Raw genomic sequence first — 16,796 nt, 5'->3', positions numbered from 1 at the left:
ATTTACCGAAACAAATGACATGTAACCCTGAGTGGACTGTCATTTATTCGGTTGAGTTCGTTAATTTAACTTTTGGTAGTAAATGTTGTTCCTTATAAGACCGCGTGTATACTGGCTGGTATTGCGCTCCGTATCCATATTTATAGACATGGTCTCGTATATTACATCAGTAAAGTGGCAGTGTACAGCAGTGTTCGAAAAAATCCAACTTCATACGAAGACGCCGGCGTCGGTGACAGTAGTTATTGTCGGCAATTGTTGTTATGTTTTAAAAATCTCGACGTCGTACGATGGCAGTATGGCACATGTCTTCGATCGTCGACGCGCGTAACGATTGTCGTGCCTAGCGATTTATCACTTTTTATTCTGCTGGTTATTCATCATTGGTTTTTATTTATATTACCAACCAATTTGTATCAATAATCCAATATAATAATGTATGGTATTCTCTTTTTATAAAAGCTGAAAGTTGTCATTGTTACACGCACAACCAGTATTTCAGTATAATAATCATTAATCGTTATCACAGAATTTTCGTATGGTCGCCAAAAATAAATTGTAAATCAATTATGTAATTGTATATATTTATCATATATGTACTGAATTGCAACCTGTCAGACCCGTGCATCGCATAATGCATTACTCCTGACCACACAGACAGTGGCAGGTCATTGTTCCGCTTAATCTAAAATTTCAAATACTTATAAATAGTTATAAGTATAATATAAATAAAATTTATAAGTACTCAAAACAATAATTCAACTTAATATTCCAATTAACAATGACACCGACACAACTAAAATAACCCAACATAATAAACAACCTGAAAAATGTATTTAAGTTATGTAAATGATAAATTATATTTTTCATTAAACTAAATATTGTTAATTTAAATTACTATGATATTTACATTTCATAGATACTAGTCCTCCTATGCCTGGCATTGCTTTTAAATATTTAGTACTAAATTCCTCTGATATAAGCAGAGTGAAACAGACCACCAAGAAATATTATAAACAGTACTTCTAATTGAACATCGATCTGGTAAATATAACAGAGAAAAGACGATATAACAATATTTCTAAATCATGAGCAACAATAATAATAAAGATATCAATAATTATTAAATATGCGTCTAAAATTATTTAATAATAATATAACAAGTTTAACAAAATAAATTCGTATTTTTTTACACGATTCTCGATTTTTTTAGGTGTGGAACTTTTTTACTTTTAAACCCTTAGAGAACAAATAAGATCAAATTTTGAATTTTCTACCAGAAAACCCTCTCAAAGTTGAAAACTGATGCAGTTAATCATTTATCGGGTTCACAGAATGTGCACATATTCAGGATCAATTTTCGGGGAGGAGGGGGTAAAGTATTTATAATACATGAATTAAAAATACATTATTTAATTATTATTATGTTATTCTACTTTACAAATTTCTGGGACTGGGTTGAACTCCTAAGCTTCCCCTGTATTATACGGGCTTGGCAACGGGTTGCACATCATATGCTGCCATACAAACCAGCACTTCGCATAATACATTACTTCTGCTCACACTGACAACAGGAAGTTATCGTTCCACTCAATATTAAATTTGAAATACTTATAAATAGTTATAAAATATAATATAATTAAAATTTATACGTAAAATAATAATTTTGTGCTCATCAACATTCAAGAAAAATTTTAACCATGTTATGTTACAAACTGGTTATGTGAATATGGTATTATAGCTACATAAAATAGTTGAAAATTCACATCTAACAAATCAAACCTGCAGCTTCTCTCGGTGTAATTTCCTTTTCGTTATTTACAGATTTCACGTCAATAAAAAATTGTTTGTTGGGATCAATCTGCGATCAAGTATACATATGTTTATGAATGTTGTTCCCTGTACTTAACTAAAATTAATAATTTATAAATTAAAATTAATATATTTAAAAATATAATTATTAGTACCTAATTTATAAAAATCTTTTTCGACATCTATAATAAATACTGCGAATAGGTTACGAGGTGATCCACGTATACATTAGGTATTGATTCCTAAATTGTGGTACCAAAATCAGATGGACTACATTTCTTATTTGAAATTGTTATCATTTTTTTTTTGCCCTTTTTTTTAAAGCAATAATTTGATTTATGTATTAACTTTGTATTTACTCATGACGTTGACAATTTATGTAATTTGTATTTTCATTGTCAGCTTACAATAAAATAAAACCGGTTTCATATTTTCTTAAGTTTATACCTTTCTAATACCTGGGCGATTGTAAACTCTGCCAGAATACCGGTTAAGATAAAAAGGTAATAAAAAGTCTAATTTAAACTCTACCAGTTTTTTTTTCATACCTGAAATAGGTAAATATAAACTCCGCCAAATCAAAATAATTCTAAACCAAAAATAAAATGACTGTGCTACAGAATAGTAAAAATAGATACACTAATAGAGTAATACAAGACTTAGAATATTTACAATTTGTATCACATCATTTTAGTTTACATACATGACATAACTATATATTTTTGGATTATTAGGTATAACGATTATTTATTATAATTTATTTACTAAGTTTTAAATATTTAATGTGAACGATATGATGTATTATATTATAATTTTTTTTTTAATAATATATCATATTAATTTTATACTAATACTTGATTTTCTTCACTGGTGGAGTTTACAGTAAAAGAAAGGTACTTGTGGCAGAGTTTACATGCGCCCCTAATATCTACTTATAAATAATATGTTACTTTTATAAAATTTAAAATATAATACTAATTTACCTGTATCTATTGTATTTTCTTGTTGTTCTGCATTTGATGGAATAACTTTTTTAATATTTTATTTTGAATCATATGATCCAGTTTCTTTTATTTTATTAAACGATTCTTCTGTCTTTTTCTTTTTTTAAATAACTTATTTCATGTGGTTTACCATCGATCGATAATAACCCAATTCTAACAGTATAGGTACAGCCAAATATTGCTGTTAAAGAGTTTTTCAAATACCTTAAAAAAACATACTAAGAAATTTTACATTTTTTATATACTAGGCGATGTGTGTTTCAAATGTTTTTCCCAAAACTTTAATCGTAAGTAAACAAATTTGTTAAAAAATATTTATTTTTTACTATTGTATAATTTATTTCATTAGTTTTATTTCATAGTTTTTTACTGTTTTGAATAACTTATATTTTCAAATTAATATTCCAAAGCAGAATACTTTTGAAGCATTTTTATATATAAAAATAAATTTAAAAAATTGTAAAAAAATATTTTAAAAGAAGTTAAAAGTTTTTGAAATAATGAGTGTAGACACCTTAATAGATCACTGCATACAGAGTATATTGAGATATTTAACTTTTTAAAGTTAAATAACTTTTGCACGTTTACTTTTCAATTATAAAAAGTATCGTACAAAATTACAAAATTTATTAAATGGTTTTGATTACGAAAAATAAACCGAAAATCGTTAAAATGTTGAGACTGCATCATATCTATCAAAATTACATAGACTTGTGTTTTCGAGTAATAAGCAGTGTGAGCTTATATTGGCTTGGAAACCAGTTTTTTTTTTTTTTTTTTGGTAGATATTTGTTATTGCAGTGTGAACTAAGTTGTAAATATTGTATACTATTTCCATAGTTATATGCAGTGTTTGATTTGGAAAAAAACTAGAAGGGTGACTCAATGGATGTTGGATGAATGAACGTTCCACATAAAATTTACTGTCATATTACCGTGGGGAAAGCCCCCATCCAGCCACCCTTAATCCCAAAAAATCATTAAATTTATTATATAAAAATATAATCCATAAAATATAATATCTATTATCTATAGAATAATCACATATATATGTTTATACTACTGTGAGCATAATCTTCGACCATATAAACTAAGAAAAAATAAACCTAGCAAACTTAGTTTACAAGGTCGAAGGGCATAACACTTTCTCATCGCTATATTTTATGGTAACGAATTTTACAAACATTTTTTTTTTTTTTCATAGTCGATACAAATGTACAAATATTATGGCTATAGGTTATACTAGTTATAGATATATTTTGCATCAAAAAACTTATGATTTAAAAATTCACTATAGTAAATGTTGCGTTACCAGCGTTCTGTTTTAAATAAATAGAAGGAATATGCTAAAAAAAATTTAAAAAGAAGGACTTCGTCCCCCCGCGTTCACCCCCAATTGAAGCACTGGCTTATATGTTATTGCAATACTTATTTTTTACTTATGCAACTATATACAATAAAGGAATGAGTAGTATGAAGAATATTAATAGCTATTAATTTAATACATAATAATGAATATTATTATTTTTATTATACTAGTTTTATTTTGCATTATTTTCTATTAACCAATTTTATGTGATAAAAAATTCTTAGAAATTTAATAAAACGTGAACTAGTGAACTGCGAATGAAGCAATAATACTTATTGTAACTATACTGAAACAACTAGCATTTTATGGATCACGACACGTTATGGGAAAATAATCCAATAAAATAAATTATCTTTGATAATTTGTTAGATTGGTACTATATATTATTTGACATAGACACGTGTTAATATTATTGTGGCTGTCGATGAGTGCAGCCCGATGTGTTATTCACGGCTCCGGATACTTTTTACTACATTTGCAACATCTGTTGGTAAGTTTTTAATTTTAAATTAAGAAGTCAAAAATCGAAGAATAAATAATTAAAATGTACCTAATGATTTTCAATATAATTGTCTTTTAATCAAATCTGTTATTCCATATTATAATACACAATTTGTATGTTGACTTTTGATATTATATCTGAACGGAGTGATGAATGTATTGAAGTCGTAGAAACTTGAAACTTTCACCAATAATATAAAAATAAATTATTGTTTCAAAAAAACGTATACTACAATTTAAATATAGGTAATAATAGAATACGATATCCTAGACTGACAAATCATCTCCGTTCAGAATCGTGTTTCGTATACAATGATACCTGTCATAGCATTCAATTTAACACATCCATTATAGTGATCAACTCTCTACCTCTACTATACAGCAAAGCAATACCCATTTGCACATTCTTTTTTTTTTACTTGTTTTGGCCCTGCTTGAATTTTGCTATAATTAGTTCTATGGGCATTTGATCAAATGCTAGTAAAGATATTGATTATCAATGTGTCAAATATCTAAGAAAATTAATATTAAATTAAGATCCATTGTAATAGAATATAATAGGGTAAAAAAATAACATTTTTTTTTTTTGATGTGTGATGATTCCATAATATTTTGAAATAAAACTAATTCACAAACAAAATAAAAAATGTACTTAAACGGTCGCATTTTATATTTTATATTTTGAATTCAATCGCATTAAAAATAAAATTATACATGTTAATATAAAATTTATAAAATATAATATAAATATATCTAGGTATATAAGATAATACATAGTAAATTTATTTCTATGACACGTTTATTGCAATAAATACAATTGCAAAAAATCATAACAAATTTTTATACTTGATATTTTATTTTTTACAATCTATATACATATTCATACTGATTTTCACGTATAATATGTTAAGATATGAAAATAATAAAGAAAGAATAAAAAAAAAAAAATATTTTTGCATTTTTTTCCACACATTTCTTTTTAAGTGATATCAGATATTCACTCATAAGTCTATATTTATTTTTATTAAACATTAATTATGTAATATCTAAATTAATATACAGGTACAGACAGTACAGTACACCGTCAATGCTAAGGTGATGAATTTTATACAATTCATAAATATGTTAGGAAGGTAATGGAAACAATATATTTAAATGTTATTCCATCTGCAACTCATATTATGTCAGTCCATCAGTATGTTATTTAAATTTTAATTTATTGTAAATACCAAAAAAAAATTATCTATGTCCCGTATCCATTATTTGATTTATTATACACAGCAAAAAAAAGTAATTGTGTAAAGGTTATTGTGTAGTCATTAGGCTTTACAAAAGAATCATCAGTCATAGCAGGGTTGGGCGAAAATACATTATTTCAATATTTCATAAACGCTGAATTATTATCTTACTAAGCGCAACATTTGAAGGAAACCTGGCTACAATTGGCATAGATGGTTAAGGAAATGGCTCACTAATGATATTTCTTGTTGTCTGTTGAATCATTAGCTTTTAATATTATTTCTATTATCTTCTTTTGTTAAACATTGACTGTATTTATTGTTCATGTCGTTCATGATCGACATGATCTAATCTTTTACTAAACAGTTTGTCTACGAAAACAATAATAGTAAACTGAAAAGCGCTTATGCCGATACATAAATCTTACCCATCTTATCTTATTTATTATAACGTTAGTACGTTATTTATTTTACCACAGAAAACTATTAATATGCTTTTTAATAGATGAAAATAAATTATAAAATTAGAAATATTTTATAAAATATGTAATTATTGGTAAAATATTTACGAATACGTTATATTTTATTCGGGATAAAATATATTTATTTAAAGTCAGCATTAAGAAATTGGAATTCAATACAATTATGTATACACATAAAATTCCATACGTTGGTGATTAATAATTATTGATCAACATCTCTAATTTATCGTCAGTGGTTGTGAAACATCTTGTTAAACAATCTCTATTTTAATACCCCGTGCCATGCCAAATTTTTTTTTACTCTTTCCGTATATTATAGTGAACAAAAATATTCTAAGTATTATTATGTATCAATAATTTTATTGCCTTTTTGATTTTTGGGAAATTCCACACTTCAAATTTAAAATTAAAAAAAAATGTTTATCAATTGTAATATAATAAAATAACACACGTTACCATTATCAAAATAACTAATAATATATAATCACTTAAGATACATAATAACTTTTATATTTCTAACCACAACTTTTACAATAAATAAGGTTAATTTTGAATTCATATTTACGTGATGGTATATATTTTTCATGAAATATTTTGATTTTATGTTAATTTGTCAGGGATTTTGACGTGTTGTTTTAAAAAACACCCTTAATTTTAAAACCTATACATTCATCATATATCTTTACCTTGAAGTTATATTTTATTGCTATACAACTGCCAGATATCGTAATAGATATTAAGTACCAAAAATACCAGAAAAATACATTATTTATTGTCAATATTATGATAAGTTAAAATTATATAATTTTAAAATATAAACAAAAAGAGACAAAGTAATTTATTCAAAATGTACAATACATAATAAAAATAAAAATAATAATATACAGAATAACAATTTAATAATTAATGGCATTTTAGAATACTATCTTAGTATTAATAACTAATAAGTATACTATTATTATTTAAATGATACGTGATGGTGAAATTTAAATATTTACTGAAATATGTTTATTCATATCAACAATCCAATGTGAAGGATCTTTTAATTCAACATTTTTGTAAATGCGTTTACAGATGCTATACCAAACAAATCCAATCACTATACAAATAGCTACTTCAATATAGTAACCGTCCACAATAGTCACACAATTATGGCTCTGTTTTGTATTACAAATCTAAAAAAATCATAATAAATATTTCATAAATATCGTACAATAGTTAAAAAAATAAATTAATAATACGATGGTAAACAAATACAAATTAAATTAATACAAAAAGTATTACATTTTGAAAATCTGTCGTAGAACAATCATGGCCATCGTTTGAACACTTCTTGAATGTTAAAATATCAAACATTTTTAGAATAACAGTATTTGGTGTTATCCATCCTAAGATTCGAAAAGAATTTAATAATGTTAAGTAAGTGCCTGCAAATCGTGAATCAGTAATCTTAATGAAGAAGGCCGTATACGAAATTATCATGATCCCGTTTAAGAGCTGAAATTTAAAATATCAGTGCTTATATTTTATAGAATAATTATCAAAATTATTCAATTTGATTTTTATATACATTTCATTATTAGAAACTATTTTTATAGGTATTTATGAATATAAATGTAACCTACAAATAATTGAAGACTTACATCATTTATTCCAATTATAAAACCGGATATTAAATAATAATATACAGATACATTCACAACCCCATTATTTGTAATTAAAAGAGGCGTATAATAAATCAGAAGAGCATATGGTATATTCCAGAGTAATCTAAAACACAAAAATCGTTTTCTTAAATTAAAATCAAAATAAGTTTGACTTCATAGTTCATATTTTTATTGACATAGCTATTGCTATTGATATAGCTGATCCAGCATAGTTTTGCCCATGTAAAATTATATACCCGTAGATTTGCCACAACTTAAACTCTGTTTAATGTAAACTGCGCACATTTTTAACACAGTTAATTGGACGATTTTGATCAAATATAAAATATAGGTCTAAAATTATATCCAAACATAATAAGAATTAATACTCTACAAACATATAATTATAAGTTTTTTATAAGCCAACTAATATGAGTCCTTCTCAAAATTCAAAATTTAAAAAATTGGATTCGATGTGCACCATCTTTGAGTACAAGATTTCAAAATCACGAGTGCGATAGACTCGACTATGGATCGTTTACAGTTCACACGCGCGCACACACACACAAACATTGTCTTTTGTTTATATAGATTTATTTATTTAATTTCTTTTTTAAAAAAAAAAACAAAAAAAAAACAATTATTTCATAAAAATTATTTTTAACATATAATAATGTGTTATATTCGTATAGAAAATTCAAATGAATATATAATATATGTATTAAACAAATAATTTTTTTTTTTGTACCTTATTAGCGTAAATTTAAAAATCAATTTGAGTGGCTTTGGTCCCCCAGTATACTTTGATGCTGGAATAGGTAAAATTATTTTCAAGACAATCATGGCAGTATTAATTATCATAATGCTGTCTTTTGAAACACCAGCATCAACTAATTTCAAGTACGATACCGCTTCCATTGTAGCATACCCAATCTATAATTTGAATAACAGAAAGACTATTATTGTATTATAGAATTAATTTTATTATATTATATAATATACTAATATATCTAAGATTAAAATATAATATTCATTATTAACATATTTGATATATAGCGAACATTAAACCGACATTTCTTGAATAAATCAATTTGTGTTAGTTATAATAGCACAAGGTTTTAGATTTTTCTTAGTCACGATGTAAAAATAATTTTTTAAAAGAAAGATTTTAATATTTATTACGTTGATATAAAACGTACCTTTATAATATATTTTATACGCGTCAAGAAAGATTAAATGATCATAGAAATTTTCAACATATGTACTAAGACATCCATATTGATCCAGGTATTGCAAATAATTGACAAATATCAAAAAACTTTAAAAAGAAAACCAAGTATAAGTCTATATAAACAATACCTAAGTTATATTTTTTACATAAAATATGTGTTTTTTTTTGTATGACACTAATTTTTGTTTTAAATTCATTATTAATCGATTTTATCTTTGAAAAGAAATGTTTTTAATGTACCTATATGATGACTTAATACGTAAGTACATTGTAACTTGTGGTTTCAATATTTTACGAATGTCCCAGAAATATTTCATGGTTGGCCTAATATTACTTATAATTTATAGGTTACAATTTATAAATATTGAAAAAAAAAAGATAAATAATGTATAAAATATATTATAACAATTTTCTATGAATAATGAAACTTTGAAAATATTTACTTTATTTTATATACTATAGCTAAAATTACACCATTATATGGTAGGTATATATTGATTTAAGAGTTCATAACATTAATTTGATATGATAAAATATTATAAAAATATAATACCGTATGCAATGTTTTTATAATGCATTAGCTCAACCAACCATATTATAAATAGAAAAATAAATATGTCATAAAATATCTTCAAAAATAGAGACAAATACACTCTGCTCAGTATCTGTTCATAATTATTTTCCAAAACAATAATTTATCATTAAATTCAAATATATTACACCCAATACAATGACGAATTGAACAGACGATACAGCAGGACAAGTTCCTTAATTTTTATATTTTGTGTTAATTGTTAATGTATCATTAGAATATTTATATGACTGCAATTCAACCAATAAATGAAAATCTAAATGTTTAAATTAAAAATTTCTCACATAATAAACTACTTTAAAATCTTGTTTTAATTATTCGAATACTATACATTTACCATACAACATTATTGTCAATATTTGGAAAAAGATTTATAATTTATTGGCTATACTTTACGTCAAAACTAATTGAGAAGTTTCATTATAGAAGTATATTTTAAATTCGTTTAAAATATTGGACAGTATAAATGCAATGCTTATAGTCACTGTTAATAATAATTATAACAATTTGATAATTAACTGTACTTTTTTATAAGATAATTTTGTAAGTTTGTAACAGAAATAAAAAAGATGTTAAAAATACAAAATTTTCGGAAAAATGTAATTTAAAACGGAGATGGTAAAATACCTATTTTTATTTTACTCATTAATGTATACTTATTTAATCATATTAGATAACATAAAGTAAAAATTTAAGCAAGTGAGACTGCTTTGATGCACAACAATAGATGTCTAGTGGGTAACTGTAATATATGTGTTGAATTTAAATTAATGATAAATTATTATTGTACACGAAAAACGGTCTTGACCGAAGACTGTCTGTCAGCCATAATATATCATATAATAGCTATATCATAAAATATACTTAATGACGCTCGTCTCCGCTCAAAATCTTTTTTCGCATACAATGATATATTATTGAATTCAGATTTAATACACCCAAAACTACAATAATCGACTTGGAACCTAAAATAACAGAGAGGTACCCACTTGCTTAGATGCGCCACAAAAAACTGAATGGATTTTATTTAGTACTTGTTTTGCGTATAAATTGCCGTTTTTCTTTAAATTTTTGTTGATTATTTCAGGTTATTTTAAAAAAATAACGAGAATTATTTATTTTGATTTCTTAAAAATATAAATTAGATTCAATATTCTATTTTAAACTACTCTCAAAGTTGAAAATCAAAGCATATTTGCAACTACCCATCGCGTATATAGACACAAAAACTTACACATAAATTAATACATTTATGATTCATCGTTCCGCCTAAAATCTAAAATAAAATCCTGATAATTTAACATACTTACGTCTTATATACTACAGATATTTCAAAATTTCATTATATGAATAATAAAAATAAAAAATATCAATGTTTAACTAAACTTATATTTAATACGTATTTACCGACGATGTTAGAAGAGCTATTAAAAATATGCCCATGCCAGGACGCTTTATTATATTCCATATTAATTTATAACTTTGAAAAATAGTGATCTTTACGTCTTCTAAGTTAATATCCTTTTCTTTTTTAAAAATGGCAACTAAAGTTGTAATTGATATCATTATGATGCTCCAAAAAAAAATAATATCTGTAAAATCAAAGATAAATGAATAAATACTCGCCATAAAATGTTCTTAATTTTATGAAATTATATCTAATTGATAATAATCACAAAATAATAAGTCATTCGTAAAGCGAGTAATCTACAATGATAAAATGATCTACATACAAATACAATATCAATTTTAAATATTACTAACATATATTATACTATAGTATTGTATCATACAAGTACATTTAATTACTTAATTTAATTGTTATAACTTATAAATTAATCATTTTGGATTTTTGTCAAGCAATCAGATAAAAAATTAAAAATAATTCAATTATTAACAAACTACAAAATATTAAATATACCTTATTAACTATTATCTTTAGTATCTTTAAAAACTTCGATTAAGTATCTTGTGTTGTGGGTTAACTCTCTTTTACAACATCCTATTCGTTTATAACGTTATTTTAATGCATTTTTTTTATGTTTTAAACTATTTATAAATAAAAATTATTTAATTTGTTTCAATACTTTGTTTCAAGTGTAATGTAAAAGTACATTATAAAGTATACTACGCAGTATCTTAAAAATAAATCCAACTTAAATTCTAACCAAAAGAATTAATAAAATTAAGAATATTGCTTATGAATTATATAAGTACCCATATATATGCTGTGTATACCATGATCAATACACACTATGTATACTTAGTAGCAAAAATTACAATACAATTTTGTGTTGTTTTTTTTTTTTTTTTTGAAACGTTGATTAAAATGTTTAAACGTTTATGTATAAAATGACTTAAACATAACCATGTGTTTAGTAGACATTTTAACCTCGACTATTTACCAAAAAAACTATTCAAAAAAAAGTGCTTAATCATCTGCTACGCGAATGCCATTAATGTAATATCATAGCCATTAGACATTAAGACTACTTATCATTTGCTTAAGATTTTCGTTTAAAACATACCCAGTGTTATCCATATCTTGCTTAAATTACAATACAATAATTAAAGTTTAGTTGATTTTTAGTTTCGACTTGGGTCAAATTAATGTAAATCCTCTACTATGTCTAAAATTAAAATTATATAAATCTATTTTATAAATCAGAAACAATAATTCTCTGGTGTAATGGCACATACTAATTAGCATCTATAAAACACAATTTTAAAGTCTTTGGTTGGAAATAAAAAACATATATCGTAATATTTTGTTTTTACGATTTTCTAGACATTTGTCAAAATAATACATAGAGCAGATATTTTAAAGTCAGGGGATGCTATAGTCACTATAGTATAGTGTGTTGGCCCTTGTAATTATTGACATAAACAATTATTTTTCTAAGGGTTTTATTGAAAAACATACTTATCAAATATCATTAACGACATTCACCATCTTATAATTACATAGAAAAAAAAACCAATATCTATACAGACTCTCTACACAATAGATCCCGTTCTCCCATCCTTTATACGCATCTGTAATCGAAGTTCTAAAATACGATTTAAACAATTTATAACATATACCTCTGATATTGAATATTCCTCCTGAATCGGGCGTGAATCGTAAATATTTATTACAGAATTTCTCGGATGAAAGAAGAATTGGGAAAACGGATCCAATGAAAACCCCCGCATTGAGACCTGCAAAATTGCAAGACCCGGCATAACTGGTATTATTTCTGTAAAATAAAAAATTAATCTCATAGTAATTTGTTATACATAACTATTTTTCTGAGTGGACCGTAGGTTTAAATATTATATTTAAATACAATTATTTATATACATATATAATCTATAATCATTATAATCTATGTGTAATATTTGTTTTATTTTAGTTCAACTCCTCGAGTCGACTGATTGGTGTGTCATGAATATACATATGGTGTTATTATCAGCAATAGTTATCTATTTAATTGTATTATACTGAATACCATGAAAAGTAATAGCATGCAAAACCCGCTTACACACACTAATAGAGAGGAACACTTAATCATAAACAATAATAATAAAGTTATATTTATTGTTTATTGGTATTATTATTATATTTATATGTTTTTTATTATTATGGATATTGACAGTCGCTATGTCGCTATAGATACGATCGCTACCCAATCGTATTTTATAAAAAAGATCAATAATTATTATCTCACTCACTTTTTCAACATAGTCAATGCCCAGCTGTCAACGACTATATCTTGAGTAGTATTCAAAAAGTTGATGACCAAAAACAAGCATACAATCATCGTAAGGTTCGGTTTTCCTGATTCAGGTAACCATTCATCCATATTATAAGCAAAACATAGTAATAACGCACCTGTTCCATATTTGTCATTATTATTAATTACCATTACAAAAATTAATACAAAATATGGACGATGGTAAACTCTTCCGATTTTTAAATCTAGTAGATTCTTCAATATTATCTTTACCCGAAAGAAATAATATGTAAACTCTCCCAAGTTTGTATGCCAATATTATTATAAAAATTAAATTAAAATCTATATTCAATTTAACCGATGTTTTTTTAAATTTAATTGGTACCTACGTCAAATATAATTATAACCAATTATAACCCATAGCTAAAAAAATTGATTTGTATTATTTACTATTATTTATATAGGTACTTAATTTTTTTAATTCGTAGTTTTATATTAGTATTGTATCATTACAATTCATGTATAATATACAAACGAAATAAGTATTACAAAATACAGACTCAAGAGAGTTAACATAAATCATATTATAATTTTCAAGTAATATTGAATTAGACCTGGAAAATTTTACCATCAGGAGAATTTAAAAGTAGATACTAACTTATTTAATATTTTTGATCGATAAAATCAAATTAAAAATAATAATAATTGGCATAATTGATGCAATAATAATATTTTATTAAACTGATTCGTACAATTTAAATTTAATTTAAAATTTAAATAAAATTATTTTATTAAACTATTAATATTGATCTAAAATATTCAATAAGTTTAACTAAGGTGCTAAAAATGTTGCCAATTTAAACAAACCTATTAAGTATTGAACAGGTATAAACCAAGATTTTCGTTGGCCTATCCACCGTATGTAGAATGAATCAACAATTGGTGCCCATAATATTCTTATAGAATACGGCCATAGAACAAAACTAAATGAACCCTTTAACATAACAATAATAATTTGACAATACTTCTAAATTGTGAATTGAATATTATATTTTCTCTTCTTATTAGTTATCGATGTTGAATTATTATATTGATAAAAACATAATTACGTAATATCGATTATACCTTATTTTAATTACACGCGATACATTAATATTAAGTAAAACATTTAAAATTTAATATTTGAATTTAAGATTTTATAATTGATATTAAAAACTAAAATATACTTAACACAATATTTATAAAATTAAAATAATGAGCATACGTTTAAACTTACTTGATCGTTATAAGTTACCGAATAATTACTTTGAATAATTATTGGTAAGATCGATGTTAAACCAAAAGGCACTCCTTGTATGATGTAAAGTAATGTTAATAAAAAAATATTACACCAATCTCCTTTCGGATTTGGTTTTTGCCAAGTTGAGTCATTTGGTGCACCTACAGATTTTTCTATTTCAATTCCATTTTTTGTTGTTTTTGACATGTTTAGTCTACAATAAATTTGAAAACTTTGTTACTTATTATCTATCGCAGTTCAATCGTTTCACTAAAAGAATAAATGTGAACATACTTACTTGATGTTGATTTTGTCTTATCGTTGTTTTCTGACCTTTACTACAATACAAATTATAATCTCAATAATCTCAAAATAATTTTTAAATTACATCCGTATTGATTTTATTTTGATCTATTAATTTTATAAGTGGGTAATCAGTTGAACTCAAAAATATTAAAATTTGCATTAATGAAGTTTTTTTAGGCAATTTCATCAACAACGAAGAATAATTATTTAATATCTACACAGGGTGTCTCACGGAGATCTGACAAATGAAATAATGAAATAACTTTTGTTCTAATTAATATTTTTATAAAATTTATTTCAAATATAAGTCATAGACACTTGCGCTACATTTTTGGTATATATTTATTATTTTTTAATGCAGAAAATAAAAAACTTAAAAATTGACTAAAAATAATTAAAAATATCCAATTTGTAAATCTGATTTAAAAAAAAATGTATATGGTAAAAACATTTTTTTAAGTCCAGTTGCTGATTGTTTACAACTTTTTTAAATATCAATATTTTCGTTAGATAAATTACGATCTAGTTTATGTTAGAAACATAATTTCAAAAAATTTAATTTTTTTTAAAAATATTTTTAAATAGGTGCGTGTTAAAGTATTTTTTTATTGTTTTACATAAACTAAATCGTAATTTACTCAACGAGAATATTGATATTTAAAAAAATTGTTAAAAATCTGCCACTGGACTTAAATAAATGTTTTTACCATCAAAATCTTTTTTTAAATAGATTCACAAATTGGCTATTTTCGAATATTTTAGAAAGTTTTTAGTTTTTTTATTTTTAATATTAAAAAATAAAAAATGTATAGTAATAATGTAATGCAAGTGTCTATGAATTATATTTATATTTAAAAATATTGATTAGAATAAAAGTTATTTCATTTGTCAGACATTCGTGAGACACTCTGTATCTTATATGTGTGTATAAGAGTATGACATGTATTATGAAATTGGAAGTCATAATAAAGTTAAATTCTATTCAAAACACTACTACACATCATAAAAATCATCTTAAAACACCATTATAAAATCATTTTCACTTCTTAAGTACACTATATTACTTGCTTATATCGTATTTTATATATCGTACTTTATGTCTAAAAAAACATTAGCATTTTTTTTCTCAATTTTTCTTTTGTAGGTGTAATATCCTTGCAAAATAATTCTACTAAATTACCATAATATCACAAATTCAGTTGTTCATTTACCATAAAAAAAAATAATTATTATTTTTCTTTGTAATTGCTACAAAATAGCTTCCAGTAGACAGTGTCATTACAAAGAAATATTTGCACAAAAAAATAAATGTATGTTCTATTTAGTATGCAAAAGTTTTGACTTCAACCATTATTAAATATATCATTACTTAATCACAGACAAATTAAGTTTTAAGAACAGTATATAAACATTTATCAAATAAGATTTTATACATCCTATTAACTTTTGATATTGTTTGTGAAAAACTACACTAACAAATAAAACTGATGAATTTTACCTATATTTAGGTAGCAAAAAAACAAGTAATCAGGTTATCACTTTTGGCCTTCGTATTGAACACGTGATATTACTTCGCACTCACCTTTAGTGATAGTGGCACAATTGACTAATGCTAACAAA

At 24.6% G+C, this 16,796-nt stretch overlaps 1 protein-coding gene across 1 annotated transcript; it reads right to left on the bottom strand.

Annotated features, from left to right (window-relative positions):
* Window positions 1–7,282: 7,282 nt before the first annotated feature.
* LOC113548802 (acetyl-coenzyme A transporter 1-like) lies at window positions 7,283–15,127 on the bottom strand. Its single transcript, XM_026949874.1, has 9 exons — window positions 14,868–15,127; window positions 14,459–14,585; window positions 13,590–13,749; window positions 12,960–13,114; window positions 11,283–11,467; window positions 8,801–8,985; window positions 8,050–8,176; window positions 7,691–7,903; window positions 7,283–7,581 (listed from the first exon to the last, which is right to left on the bottom strand). The coding sequence occupies exons 1-9, from the start codon at window positions 15,075–15,077 to the stop codon at window positions 7,393–7,395; spliced, it is 1,551 nt and encodes a 516-aa protein (XP_026805675.1). The 5' UTR covers window positions 15,078–15,127; the 3' UTR covers window positions 7,283–7,392.
* Window positions 15,128–16,796: the final 1,669 nt, after the last annotated feature.

The sequence above is a fragment of the Rhopalosiphum maidis genome, chromosome 1 (genome assembly GCF_003676215.2).
Source record: "Rhopalosiphum maidis isolate BTI-1 chromosome 1, ASM367621v3, whole genome shotgun sequence".
NCBI classification, from domain to species: domain Eukaryota; kingdom Metazoa; phylum Arthropoda; class Insecta; order Hemiptera; family Aphididae; genus Rhopalosiphum; species Rhopalosiphum maidis.
The sequence above is the reverse complement of the archived record's forward strand: the minus strand, read 5'-3'. Positions and strand labels throughout refer to the sequence as shown.